Source organism: Ylistrum balloti, unplaced genomic scaffold (genome assembly GCF_031769215.1).
Source record: "Ylistrum balloti isolate Yb309-2 unplaced genomic scaffold, AGI_CSIRO_Ybal_v1 Utg370242, whole genome shotgun sequence".
Taxonomy (NCBI): Eukaryota; Metazoa; Mollusca; class Bivalvia; order Pectinida; family Pectinidae; genus Ylistrum; species Ylistrum balloti.
In genome coordinates, this window is record NW_026782196.1 from 2,068,390 (window position 1) to 2,081,345 (window position 12,956).

Here is a 12,956-nt window from a genome sequence, read left to right on the forward strand (position 1 = left end):
AGCAAGCAAAAACTTGTTTTGATTCGTGATATCTACGTTCTCGAAGAAAGTGATTTAAAGATGACGGACGGCTTTGGTACAATCACTTGGTGGGGTTTTAGTCCAGCACTTGATCTTCAGGACACCGGTATGCTTTCTCTGAGGATATTTGCACATTTCATTCCCTAATATTGCATTGAAAGCATATAAGCAGTTTACATTATAATTTCTAAACAATGTAAACGCATAGCATTTTACCCAGATTTCCACTATAAAACAATGTAAACACATAGCATTTTACCCAGATTTCCACTATAAAACAATGTAAACACATAGCATTTTACCCAGATTTCCACTCTAAGTTATGGTGTTATTTTTGTAGACTTCCTATCAGCTCTAAAGGGACTGAGACTGGACAAAGATGATGGACCAGGTAATTTTTTTCTCTTAGAAAATGCACAGATCTTTTGCAACGAATATGGATGTTAGTAAATGAACTCTTAAACATGTCCTTATTTTACCACAATGTTTGATTTGAAGTTGATTTTGGTAGCAGATAAAAGTCATTTTTCGAGGTTCTGGACCTGAATCTGTCCCTCATAGTGAGTAACTTGTGAGTAAATCTTAATAACTAATAGTTCATCTGTATCCTGACCATATTTGTTTGACAATAAGCCCACTCATATATATTACTCATCGTTTGAATTACCAATAAATGTAGTTCATTTCCTTTCCCCATGAATTTGAGTCAATGGGTTGCCTGTAGGGCCTATGACGTTGAGTCAATGTGTTGTCTCTGTTAGTCTTAAATGGTCAATGATTTTGAGTCAATGAGTTGCCTTCCTCGGCCAATGATTTTGAAGTAATGAGTTGCCCCTGTGGGCCTGTTACTTTGAGTTAATGTATTGCCCCTGTGGGCCTGTTTCTTTGAGTTAATGTGTTACACCTGTGGGCCTGTTATTTTGAGTAAATATGATGTCCCCCTTGGCTGTTATAGTTTAGATACAGGTAGTATTGAATTTTGTAGAAGAGTTGCGGATCCTTCTGGTGGGGGCTGGAGACATGAGACATCTGCTTACTACCATGGCAAGATCTTACCGTCACAGAAAGAGGAAACTCCATGTAAGGAACAGATGGATTCTTTAACAGAATAGGGTTTGAAGGAGTTTCTTGCAAATTTTGGGAAAAAAGAATGAAAAAAGATTATTTGATGATTGCAGCCAAACTGACCCTTCTGAAATATGTTGTTAAATGTGACCAAATGAATTAGTTTCCATGCATGATTGATCTGTGCACTGCCATAGTCAAAGTTAGTTGAACAAAATTTATATTTGGTCAAAATGGTTTCATAATGTAAAATGCACCATTTAATCAAAGAATTTATTTTTCTGTCTCTGAAGATAATGAGAAGGCATTTCTAAATCAAATGATTATGTATGTCTACTTTACAGTTCTACATAATTGAAAATAACCTGGAACTGTATGCCAGAGATATACTGTTTATGACCATTGCATTAGAAACTCAAAAAAGGATGGGTTTACAAGGTGAGTGAAATACCGAGATGACTTAATCCAGCCCAAAACTTAACTGTATCTGTGAAGGTTGACATAATACCTACATGGCTTGTTCAGTGTCATTTGTGCACCATATTTTTTAACTCACCTGATTAATGAACTGGAGTTCACAAGCTCCTAGCTTGCTGCATCTCTCACCCATTTTTCCTCCAGCAGCTACTGGAGTGTTTTATTCATAAGAATAATCATAATCATTATGACAAGCACCATTAATTGATTTTGTTTTTAAATAAAAAAATAAATAAATACACATGACAATCTTATTGTCAGTCAAAAGATTTTGATATTTTGAAATAAGTTTAATCATTAATACTTTTTTATGTTAAAACTTCAAATTTGTTCTTAAGGTCATCATATCATAAGTGGAGTTAAGAAATATACAAATGCTTTTAAGCTAATCCAACAACAAATAGACATGAAATGTTTTATGGCAGGTCAAAGTGAGCCACCTTGACAGACTGTCATCGTGTAAAAGCAACTTTTCCCACCCATTGTTTCAGAAACTATCAAAGTTGACAACATTGTTCTTGAAAGATAATTTTCGATGTCTTTAGCAAAAGACAAAATTTATTTATGATTGATAATAATGTAACATTCCTTTATTTTGTAGAAAAGACAGAGCTGTTTCTTGAGTTATTTGGAAACCTTCTTGTGCGGAAACAGTCCTGTGAATATGTGGAGAAAATGGCAACAGAGTTTATAAAGTATGTACACCATGACCATGAATCAGTGTTTTTCTTAACCTAGTTTACAGTTCACAATTGATCTTAAATTCCTTTTCAGATACACGAATTTCAACTTATTATTATTCAATGAATAATAAAGAATTGCTATTTTGGTAAAAAAATTTTAAAATACAATCAATTGTATTGTAAGTAAATACAGAATTCATACTACATGCAATATAATGTACTACATTTTTCTTTTTTGTTGTCTTATTTTTTGTCTTTGGTTTGATGAATTATGAGTTTTAATGTTTGAAAGAACATTCTTAAATGAACAGAAATTTCTTGAGTTGAGGTTCTCAGTAAGATAACATTAGAACTATGGAGGCATTATTGGAATATGTCTAGAGGTAAAGGAACATTACTGGAGTGATGAGAGTTGTCTGGAGTGAAGGAGTTAAGAGAACTATCGGGAATGTGTCTGGAAATTGGGGAACATGTCTGTAGTAAAAGAGATCATTAAAAAAACATTACTGAAATCTAGGAAACTGGATTTAAGTATTTGAATTAGGGATTTGGAGATTTTAAAAAACATATATTAGATTGGAGAAATTTTTGGAAAATGTTAATGAAGTTATAAAGAAATTTTGCAACTATTAAGATTTTTCTTCTTATTAATAATGATTACTTTCCTATTTTAGCTTTAGGGTAAATAACATATGAGAAACTGAAATCTCTTTAATATTGATTTCTTTTATCTACAAATTAACATTGTGTTATTACTTCATGTCCACATTGTTTGGGGACCAAGTATCTGTCTTATTGTATAGCATGAGCTTGAAGAACACCAGCTTTTATCAATTTTTGCTTTTTGTTTCAGAATGGTTACTGACTTTGATTACTTAGAAAAAAAACTTCCCATCTTTGATTTATCACAGCTAAAGGTGAGGCTTTTTATTAATGGAAGTTAATTCCAACCTTTTCATATTGCTGGTTCAAATAGATATAAGATTAGAAATCATTTTCTAAAGAGTGTTTGGATGTAAATATTTTCTAGTAATGATTAAACCTGTTGCGTTTTTTATGTAGTCAGCATAATACTAGAATAGCTTAGCAGTAGTTGTACAATTGAGTCTTATAATTTGGTGTCTGTTTCAGTACAAAGAGCGTGATTTCCTAGAGAGTATTTTCAAAGTGTGGAGACTTTCTGATACTAAATTCTTTGATGCAGAGAAAGTTTGGTAAGATACACAGATGATCAAATATTGATTGAATTTAATTGTCATTAAAAAGACAGATTTAGATCCAAATAACAAAGTAAATTGCGAAATCTACCTTTTTTTTTTCTTTTTGCAAATTTGTTTTTGTTTTGTTTGTTTATTTCTTTTCTTTTTGATTTTTTGTTTGTTTTGTCTTCTCCAACTATTTAAAAGATGACATACCACAACAAAAAGATAACAAAGAAAACATTTGATCATTAATTGCTTAAATTCAGGGACTTGAGACTTCGTCAGTTAATGGGAACCCGATATGACAACAGACTCAATATTTTTGACTGGGATCTCAACATGAAGTTAGTCTACAGAGATGTAAGTACAAGGATTCAGAATATATATCTTTGTGTGGTTTTGAATGATGAGTGAGTCTAAGGTGTATTTTTATGTGGTTTTGAATGTTGACTGAGGTTATGGTGTATTTTTATGTGGTTTTGAATGTTGACTGAGTTTATGGTGTATTTTTATGTGGTTTTGAATGTTGACTGAGTTTATGGTGTATTTTTATGTGGTTTTGAATGTTGACTGAGGTTATGGTGTATTTTTATGTGGTTTTGAATGTTGACTGAGGTTATGGTGTATTTTATGTGGTTTTGAATGTTGACTGAGGTTATGGTGTATTTTTATGTGGTTTTGAATGTTGACTGAGGTTATGGTGTATTTTTATGTGGTTTTGAATGTTGACTGAGGTTATGGTGTATTTTTGTGTTGTTTTGAATGTTGACTGAGGTTATGGTGTATTTTTATGTGGTTTTGAATGTTGACTGAGGTTATGGTGTATTTTTATGTGGTTTTGAATGTTGACTGAGGTTATGGTGTATTTTTATGTGGTTTTGAATGTTGACTGAGGTTATGGTGTATTTTTATGTGGTTTTGAATGTTGACTGAGGTTATGGTATATTTTTATGTGGTTTTGAATGTTGACTGAGGTTCCTAAGGCTCTTGTCACTGTTAACATATATCATTATAATGTATTTATGTACTGCTGGTCTGTCACAGCTCTTGTCACTGTTAACAGATATCATTATAATGTATTTATGCACTGCTGGTCTGTCACAGCTCTTGTCACTGTAAACAGATATCATTATAATGTATTTATGCACTGCTGGTCTGTCACAGCTCTTGTCACTGTTAACAGATGTCATTATAATGTATTTATGCACTGCTGGTCTGTCACAGCTCTTGTCACTGTTAACATATATCATTATAATGTATTTATGTACTGCTGGTCTGTCACAGCTCTTGTCACTGTAAACAGATATCATTATTGGGTATTTATATGTTTTTTCTAACTATAATTCAAATTTAATACTTAATATATCTAACTAGGCTGACATCATCAACTCTCATGAGTACAGGAAATGGAGAAACCAGGGAATAGCATTTGAGGTACGAGAAGGAAGCTACGACACCCCGAACCGAACACTGGCATCAGGAATGGTATTTAAGCATGTATGTTTACATTCTTTACATACGCTTCATAACCATCGCAAAAGTTTAGTGGGAGTCAAAATCTTATTGATATTCTACAGTCAAATATCAGTATTTCAATAATAGGTTGAACTGTTTCATCAAATAGACAATATGAAAGCTAGTTATTAGCATTTCAACACTTCCATATCTAACATTGTAGAAACACTCACTGGTGATGTGGTTGTATGAGAGGAGACTGAGTATTACTATTTATTTCTACACAGGAAGGAGAACGGCACCACAGACGGGGCTACTGGGGAGACATACTTGTCAGTCCCTATGTTGCACTTGGCATCGAGTGTGAGGACAAATCTGTCTTCAAAAAAAGCAACAATGTCTATCAGAAGGTGAAGGAATTCATTTTATTTAAATTTTTGATTTTTATTGAATAAAATTGAACATAAACATGAGTGTTAGTGTCAAACCAAAATACATATGAAATAATACTCAGTGATACTTATTTTTGTCTGATTTGTCCAATATCTCAGGGGCTGTGTAATTGAATAGAATTTATTTAGAGTTAATAAGAGAAACAGAATTTCAATTTCACGTCAGATTAATCAGTTGTAACAGGAAAACTCACAAAAGAGAAATCAGTGAATGTGATAGTGAGCCTCTATTTCACTTTGTTGTAAGCTATTCAGGTTTGTATAGGCTTTGATGTTAGATACCATGATAAAAAAATATTGACATGTTAAGTACCTGCTTAATATGGTGCTATATCCACTTTTTGGAATTTATACAGCTAAATTTTCATGTTGATATCTGAATCATCATTAGATAAATGTAAACACGGTAAAAAACACAGCTTGTGAAGTTATACTAACCTGTGAAAAAAAACAACCCTGAACATTTTCAGTGAACTGAACTTGGTAGTGGTCATCTATAGCTCACCAGTTTCATGTAACTGTAAACTGTTGTTTTATCCCAATTTTGGTGTCAGCATTCTGCCCTAAAAATTCAAACTCCGTAATAAAAACATGTCTACATCATACACCATTTTAGTTTAGTATAAAAAAATTATTAAGACAGATGTCACTGCTATCTAATTCTGTTTTGGGTTTTTCAAAAAAAATTTTCTCTTATGTTTTGAAATCAATTTTTTTGCGATGTGAAAGACTTCTCAATTTATATGTTTACATCCCTCACCCATCCTATGTTTTGCTTCAATATGTAATTAAGTGCTGCTAGTGATGTGCTTGGCAATAATTGATTGTTCTGGTAAGATTCAAATATCATTGGTAGGAGTTTGTTGATATTCCAGGTACAAATACATCATGGCTGGTTTTTTGTTGATTTGTAGACTTCTCAACACCTTGCTGAATACAACGTACTGTCAATGTTTCACGAGATTGCAACACAGACAAAGTATGTGAAACCACAACCACAGGATGACATATCTGACAGTAAAGATTCCAAGTCAGATGGTCCCACGATCACAGGTATTAATTTACAACTTTGTTTTGTAGATATGTAAATACATTACCATATTCGATCGGATAAGCACCCAGGGCGCTTAAAAAATTGCAATTAAGGGGGGCGCTTATTAGAAACCATCTTAGATTTAAAAGAAACACATTCAGTACTAAAAAATCTACTGTATGGTTCATGTATTTATAAAATCACTAGTTTTTTTACATGCAATAAAACCATCTTAGACCATCTTAGATTTAAAGAGTTTTTTATGTTTTTCTGGAGTACATCTCCTTATAAACCAACTTAAAACAATTCTTGATCGTGACTAAAAGGTAAGTAAATCTAGACTTTTAGGTATCTGAAAGGGGAGGTGGCGCTTATAGGGACATGGCCGTTTATTGGGTCGAATACGGTAAGTCAAGAATAAATAGTATAGAGATTGTGAAGCTCCAGATACAGTTATACTGACATCTGTAAGTTTAAGGAATGGCACCATTTACGATAAACGGAGAGAAAAATTATGATTTTATATCATTGTTAGACATCACAGAGGAAACAGAGGAAGATGTGAAAAAGGAAGAAGAGACAGAGAGGACAGCAGCGGAAACACTAAAAAAGTTAGAGGAGGAAGCTGATGCTGATGCTGAGGAGCAAGCAAGAAAGCAGCAGGGATGTCCTGAGACGTCAACACTGGACCAGGAATATGGTAAATTCAGTTCAGTCATGGACGCTGATGGAAAGCTTATAGGTTCCTGAGGTGCATTTAGTTGGACAGAAACATCATTAGATCCAAAATATTATAAATGTTGTGTTGTCTGTAAATTCCGAGGATGCCTCTGGCTGATACTGTTTTAGTGATAGTTTTTTAATCCAAGCATAAATGGAAAAAAATAAGAATTTTGAAATCCTTTTTTGTACAATATTCATATTAAAATGTGTTATTCACATGTGTGTCTTTTGTACAATATTCATATCAAAATGTGTTATTCACATGTGTGTCTTTTGTAAAATATTCATATCAAAATGTGTTATTCATATGTGTGTCCTTTGTACTGTATTCATATTAAAATGTGTTATTCACTTGTGTGTTTATTGTACAATTTTCATATTGAAAGATGCTATCCAACTGTGTGTCTTTTGTACATTTTTTTTCTTTTGTATTTATTTCTAGAGTCGATGCCAGTGGATGGTTTTAAAGTGACTTTCCTGCCAGTCAGCAGTCTTACTGAGCTCTCGAAGAAGAGCAAGTATCAGAAACTTTTCCATGTGATATACTTTGCCAATAGGTAGGTCTGAATTTCATGATGTGAATAGCGGTCATGTTATGTTTACTTTAGCATGTTATTCATTCACATGAACTCCTGTCACTATCAATGTTATCAAACAAAGACTTGTATTTCCTTTGTCTTTTACAGTCTAGTACACCTACTAAAGGAGGATGTGTCCTCAATTTTTGCCGACCGTGCCACATTGATATTGGAATCAGCAAAGTAAGCTACAAGTAACCAGGACAATTGTTTGTTTCATTTGAGGAACTTAAAACTATTCCAAAAATTGTTTGATATTTTGTAAAACCAAAATAAGTCATTCTCCAAAATAATGACAAATGAGTAAAATTTCAGATCTATTTCATATTAATAGAATTGTAACTAAATACATGTGTTCTGATATTTTTATTGTCACATTATGACCCCAGAAATATTAGAAATATTCCACAGTATGATATCTAGGATGATAAAGAAGAAATATCATACCAAATTGAATACTTTTATTCATAATTCAAAATTATTTTATTGAAGTCGTATTTGAAAAATAAAATACTCCATGATCAGAATTAGATAAATATAAAAGAGGGGGGTCTTGTTTCCATATTACTTGATATCTGTACAATGAAATATTCTGAAATAAAATGAAATAATAACCTTCTGTTTTACCTTGTGATTGGTAGGTACATGTTAGAACTGAAGCTGGAACAAGTGGGTGAGTTTGGGAAGACGGTGACATCCATAGCTACTGATGCAGGATGTGAGGTAAATACTTGCGCTATTTTAAGTGAACTAAGAAATGTGAATTAGAGTAATCTGTCCCTTCTCTTGTCTGTCAATGATTGTACAGATATTATAAACTTAAATATCCCTGATTTAATTCTCTATCTAAATAACATGACAAATCTCTATATTCTTTGCTCAACAAAGTATGTCTGTTTTCTACTTGCTTTTGAATGACAAGGTCTTAATACTTTTGTAAATTTACAATTTCTCGTGTTGCTGAACATTAAACATTATGAAATGAGTCACATTTTTATGCTTGATTTATGTTTGGTTTTAGGCTGTGGATAATGGAGATTTTGAGAAAGCAACATTCTTTAAATTTTCTTACAACCGAAAATCCAGCTGAGAAGATGAAGAATAATTAGATTTATGTAACTCACTACAAAGGTTTCAGACTTTGTGCAATAATTGTCACCAAAGTGGTAAAGACTCACAGAATGCTTTATTATGCTTGCCACAAATACCAATGGAGCTGTGGAGAATATCCCAACGTCAAGTTTGGTTTTTAACAGAACCAAATTAGGATATCATGAATATGACAGGGCTGAAGCTCATCACTCTGTCAATAATCAGTGACATTACCGTACTTAAATACTATAGGCTTACAGCTGAGAAATGTCTGTGTGTGAAATCAATGTGAATGACAGCTATTTATTCTAATAATGATTCAGTCCTTGGGTGCAGAGATGTGTGATTCAGAAGAAGGAGATAATTTTACTTTAAATGACATTAAACACACTGTGTTGTGCTCATCTTGTCTTGTCTTGTCAGTTCATCAATAGTCTCTTCTAACAATTTTAATTGAATCATTACATAGAATTTTTTTCAGTAGAAATATTTATTTTTTTTAAACAATTATTTTATTCGCAGAAAAAGATACACTGATATTACATACACTGTCTTTGCACCGAAAGGCTCTCTTATTTCATTCATTTTACTTACCCCAGAATTACACACACTTTCTTATAATATTCATGTTACATATTATTGTTCAATATTTTTTGGCTGTAGGTGTTTCAGTAGTGTTTATGTTTAACAGATTACTTGGGGATGGCTCTCATCTTTATACATTATACTGTTGATTGAGATAAAGAGACAAATACAGATAGTGTACCAGCATTGTCCTCCTTAAATGAATGGAAATACGATACATATATATCAGTTTCCCCCTGGGGATTTAGACAATGGGTCAAAGATCACAAGGAAAGTATTTTGTCTATGGGTCATAGATAAGTATGTGCCCCAGGGGATTTAATCCATGGGTCACAAGGGAAGTATTTTCTCCCAGGGATTTGCTGCACAGGTCATGAGGGAAGTATTTTCTCCCATGGATTTAATCCATGGGTCATGAGGGAAGTATTTTCTCCCAAGGATTTAATCCATGGGTCATGAGGGAAGTATTTTCTCCCAGGGATTTAATCCATGGGTCATGAGGGAAGTATTTTCTCCCAGGGATTTAATCCATGGGTCACGAGGGAAGTATCTTCTCCCAGGGATTTAATCCATGGGTCATGAGGGAAGTATTTTCTCCCAGGGATTTAATCCATGGGTCATGAGGGAAGTGTTTTCTCCCAGGAATTTAATCCATGGGTCATGAGGGAAGTATTTTCTCCCAAGGATTTAATCCATGGGTCACGAGGGAAGTATTTTCTCCCAGGGATTTAATCCATGGGTCACGAGGGAAGTATCTTCTCCCAGGGATTTAATCCATGGGTCACGAGGGAAGTATTTGCCCCTGGAGATTTAGTCAGTGGGCGACAAGGAACAAAGGGGTAATATTTTCCTGTGGGGATTTAGTCCAAGGGTCACAAGGGAAGTACCTGCCCCTTGGGATTTAACACACAGGTCATGAGGGAAATAATTTCCCCTGTGGATTTGATCCACAAATCACAAGGGAATTATTTGCCCCTGGGCATTTAGTGCACATGTCACCATGGATGTATTTTCTCCTGGCGATTTAGTCGACGGATCAGGAGGGACATGTAATTTCTCCTGGCGATTTAGTCCACGGATCAGGAGGGAAATGTAATTTCTGCTGTGCATTTTTCCAGTAATGAAAGTGCATTACTATGGATCAAGTGTACCTACATATGAAATTTGAAAAACATACACCTTCTCAAGAAATAGTGATACTAAACTTTCTCTGTCAAATTCCTCGACAGCCATTTTGTTTTTCTGACAAGTTGCAAGATCAAAGTGGCACTAGAGACCAAGAAGAAACTGACATGGAATTAAAGAAAGATCCATTTAGTACAAATATGTCGCAAAATCAAAAGGGCACAACTAGGGACCAAAAGGAATCTATGAAATGTGACAGAGATTCGTCGAGTAATTCTCAAGAAATACCTATAACAATCTTTCATTGTCAAAGCCAAGATGGCCACCTGTCAACCATTTTGATTTTCTGATCAATCTGGGACCTAGAGTAATCTACAGAAGATATTTCTGAAAGATTCTTTCATTACCCTTGAAAAGAATAAGATGGACAAAATCAACGGGCACAGCTACGGACAAGAAGGAACCTACGTATGGAATTTGAGAGAGATTCATCGTGAATTTGTCAAGAAATAGCCATAACAAAATTTGATAGTCAAAATACAAGAGAGCCGCCTGTCGGACATTTTGTTTTTCTGATCAGTCCCAAAATCAAATGGATACAGCTAGGTGCAAAGAAGAACCCACATACAGAATTTTTCAGAAAAATCCATCCAGTACTTCTCAAGATAAAGCGATAGAATTGTAAACATCCTAGATGGCCATCTTTCTAAACAGTCTCAAAATCAACGGACACAATTAGGGACTAAGGGAAACCAACGGACGCAGGATAATATGTGTAGCCCACTCCTTGATGATGACAGGCTAAAAAGATATACTGCGAATATTGAATTGTGTCATACAGCTGTTTGGTATTTCAATATAATGGAGAGTTGATATTCTATCAACAAAAGTTTGCTGTGCTGGGGAATAAATTATTACAAATAACCTGTATATTTGCGGACACCAAATCAATTACATCACGGCAGATTTTTAAAATTCAGCCCGAATCATCAACTGTTGCAATCAAAGAAACAAATGTATCACGCTAGATTAATAATACAAGACCCATATGAGGTGCCTTTAGAGCTTCACAAATAATATTGGGCTTGTTCGTATTCTTATGCAAGCTATTTGTGCTACTGGCAAGTCCTAGAAGGACGAAACAGCTGTATGATGTAGCATCGCTGACGAGTCCTAGAAGGACGAAGCAGCTGTATGATGTAGCATCACTGACGAGTCCTAGAAGGACGAAACAGCTGTATGATGTAGCATCGCTGACGAGTCCTAGAAGTACGAAACAGTTGTATGATGTTGCATCACTGACGAGTCCCAGAAGGACGAAACAGCTGTAACAGGTTAAAACAATAAAAAATATTGCTTTACAAAACCCTGAAAACAAATGTTGGTAAATATGTATAAACTTGTGAGATAATGAGTCACTGCTACCCTAACAATTAAGACAAATACATTTCTAGCCCAATTTGTGGGGATAGTGTTCTACTTGTCTTGTTACTTAACGATTCTTAATTTTGAACCAGCTTCAAGAAATTAAAGGAACTTTCAAATTGAAAAAAACAGACACAGCACAACCATACTTTTTAAACTTGTCTAATCACACGCGATATGGTCTTATTAAGGCCCTTAACGTCACTGACGAGTCCAAGAAGGACGAAACAACTGTATGATGTAGCATCATTGATTAGTCCAAGAAGGACGAAACAGCTGTATGATGTAGCATTATTGATGAGTCAAAGAAGGACGAAACAACTGTAAGATGTAGCATCACTGACGAGTCCTAGAAGGACGAAGCAGCTGTATGATGTAGCATCACTGACGAGTCCTAGAAAGACTAAACAGCTGTATGATATAACATCACTGACGATAAAAGGACGAAACAGCTGTATAATGTAACATCACTGACGTGTCCCAGAAAGACTAAACAGCTGTATATCGAGCATCGTTGAAATAGCCGTATGATGCAGTTCAACTTTCTGCTTTACTGTATCAAAGATTGTATTGAAATGTGCTGTTCACTTACAGGTTCTTTGTACATCCTTTACGACAGCAGATTCTACTGACGGACCTTAGATTTGCCGTGTTCTTCATACCACGTCTCTATTTATTTGAACAATGACATGGTTCAAAATTTAAACTTGTAGTTGTTATTTTATATGTTTTTTACACTAAAAATCATGGAATTTGTCCTATTTTTGCAGAAAGTGCAACTTAAGGTGTTTGATATTTCGCCATTCGCCTGTAAGGTTTCAATAATTTAGACCTTTCGGGAGGACGGAATAGCGAAATGACAGAGTTTCATTCATTATGTGGCGATGTATCTAATAATTCTGTGTTGAAAGATGGTATTTACACATGTGTTTGTCTGTAGACTTATAAATTGACTTGAACAATTATACCCGGAGTGGGTTGTTGCACTCTATTTCTATAATAAAAGATAACTTGCCGTGTTAATGGCTTTAGGAATGATA

The 12,956-nt window shown here is 34.3% G+C and overlaps 1 protein-coding gene across 2 annotated transcripts; it reads left to right on the top strand.

The window, feature by feature from the left end:
- The first annotated feature begins 45 nt into the window (after positions 1 to 45).
- Positions 46 to 9,106, top strand: LOC132552247 (dynein axonemal assembly factor 3-like). Of its 2 annotated transcripts, none has more exons than XM_060216401.1 (16): positions 46 to 127; positions 362 to 412; positions 1,007 to 1,101; positions 1,431 to 1,524; positions 2,165 to 2,258; positions 3,100 to 3,163; positions 3,378 to 3,460; positions 3,715 to 3,808; positions 4,823 to 4,945; positions 5,191 to 5,313; positions 6,270 to 6,408; positions 6,924 to 7,088; positions 7,554 to 7,668; positions 7,798 to 7,872; positions 8,331 to 8,412; positions 8,711 to 9,106. In XM_060216401.1, the coding sequence occupies exons 1-16, from the start codon at positions 61 to 63 to the stop codon at positions 8,777 to 8,779; spliced, it is 1,533 nt and encodes a 510-aa protein (XP_060072384.1). In that variant the 5' UTR covers positions 46 to 60; the 3' UTR covers positions 8,780 to 9,106. The 2 variants fall into 2 exon arrangements, with proteins under 2 accessions (XP_060072384.1, XP_060072383.1); XM_060216400.1 differs by having other exon boundaries at positions 61 to 127; positions 1,010 to 1,101.
- Positions 9,107 to 12,956: the final 3,850 nt, after the last annotated feature.

Coding starts and splice junctions, on each gene's coding strand:
- LOC132552247 (XM_060216401.1), top strand. CDS start 61: ATGACGGACGGCTTTGGTACAATCACTTGGTGGGGTTTTAGTCCAGCA. Junction 2,259..3,099: donor ATGGCAACAGAGTTTATAAA/GTATGTACACCA, acceptor TTTTTGTTTCAG/AATGGTTACTGACTTTGATT. Junction 4,946..5,190: donor CAGGAATGGTATTTAAGCAT/GTATGTTTACAT, acceptor ATTTCTACACAG/GAAGGAGAACGGCACCACAG.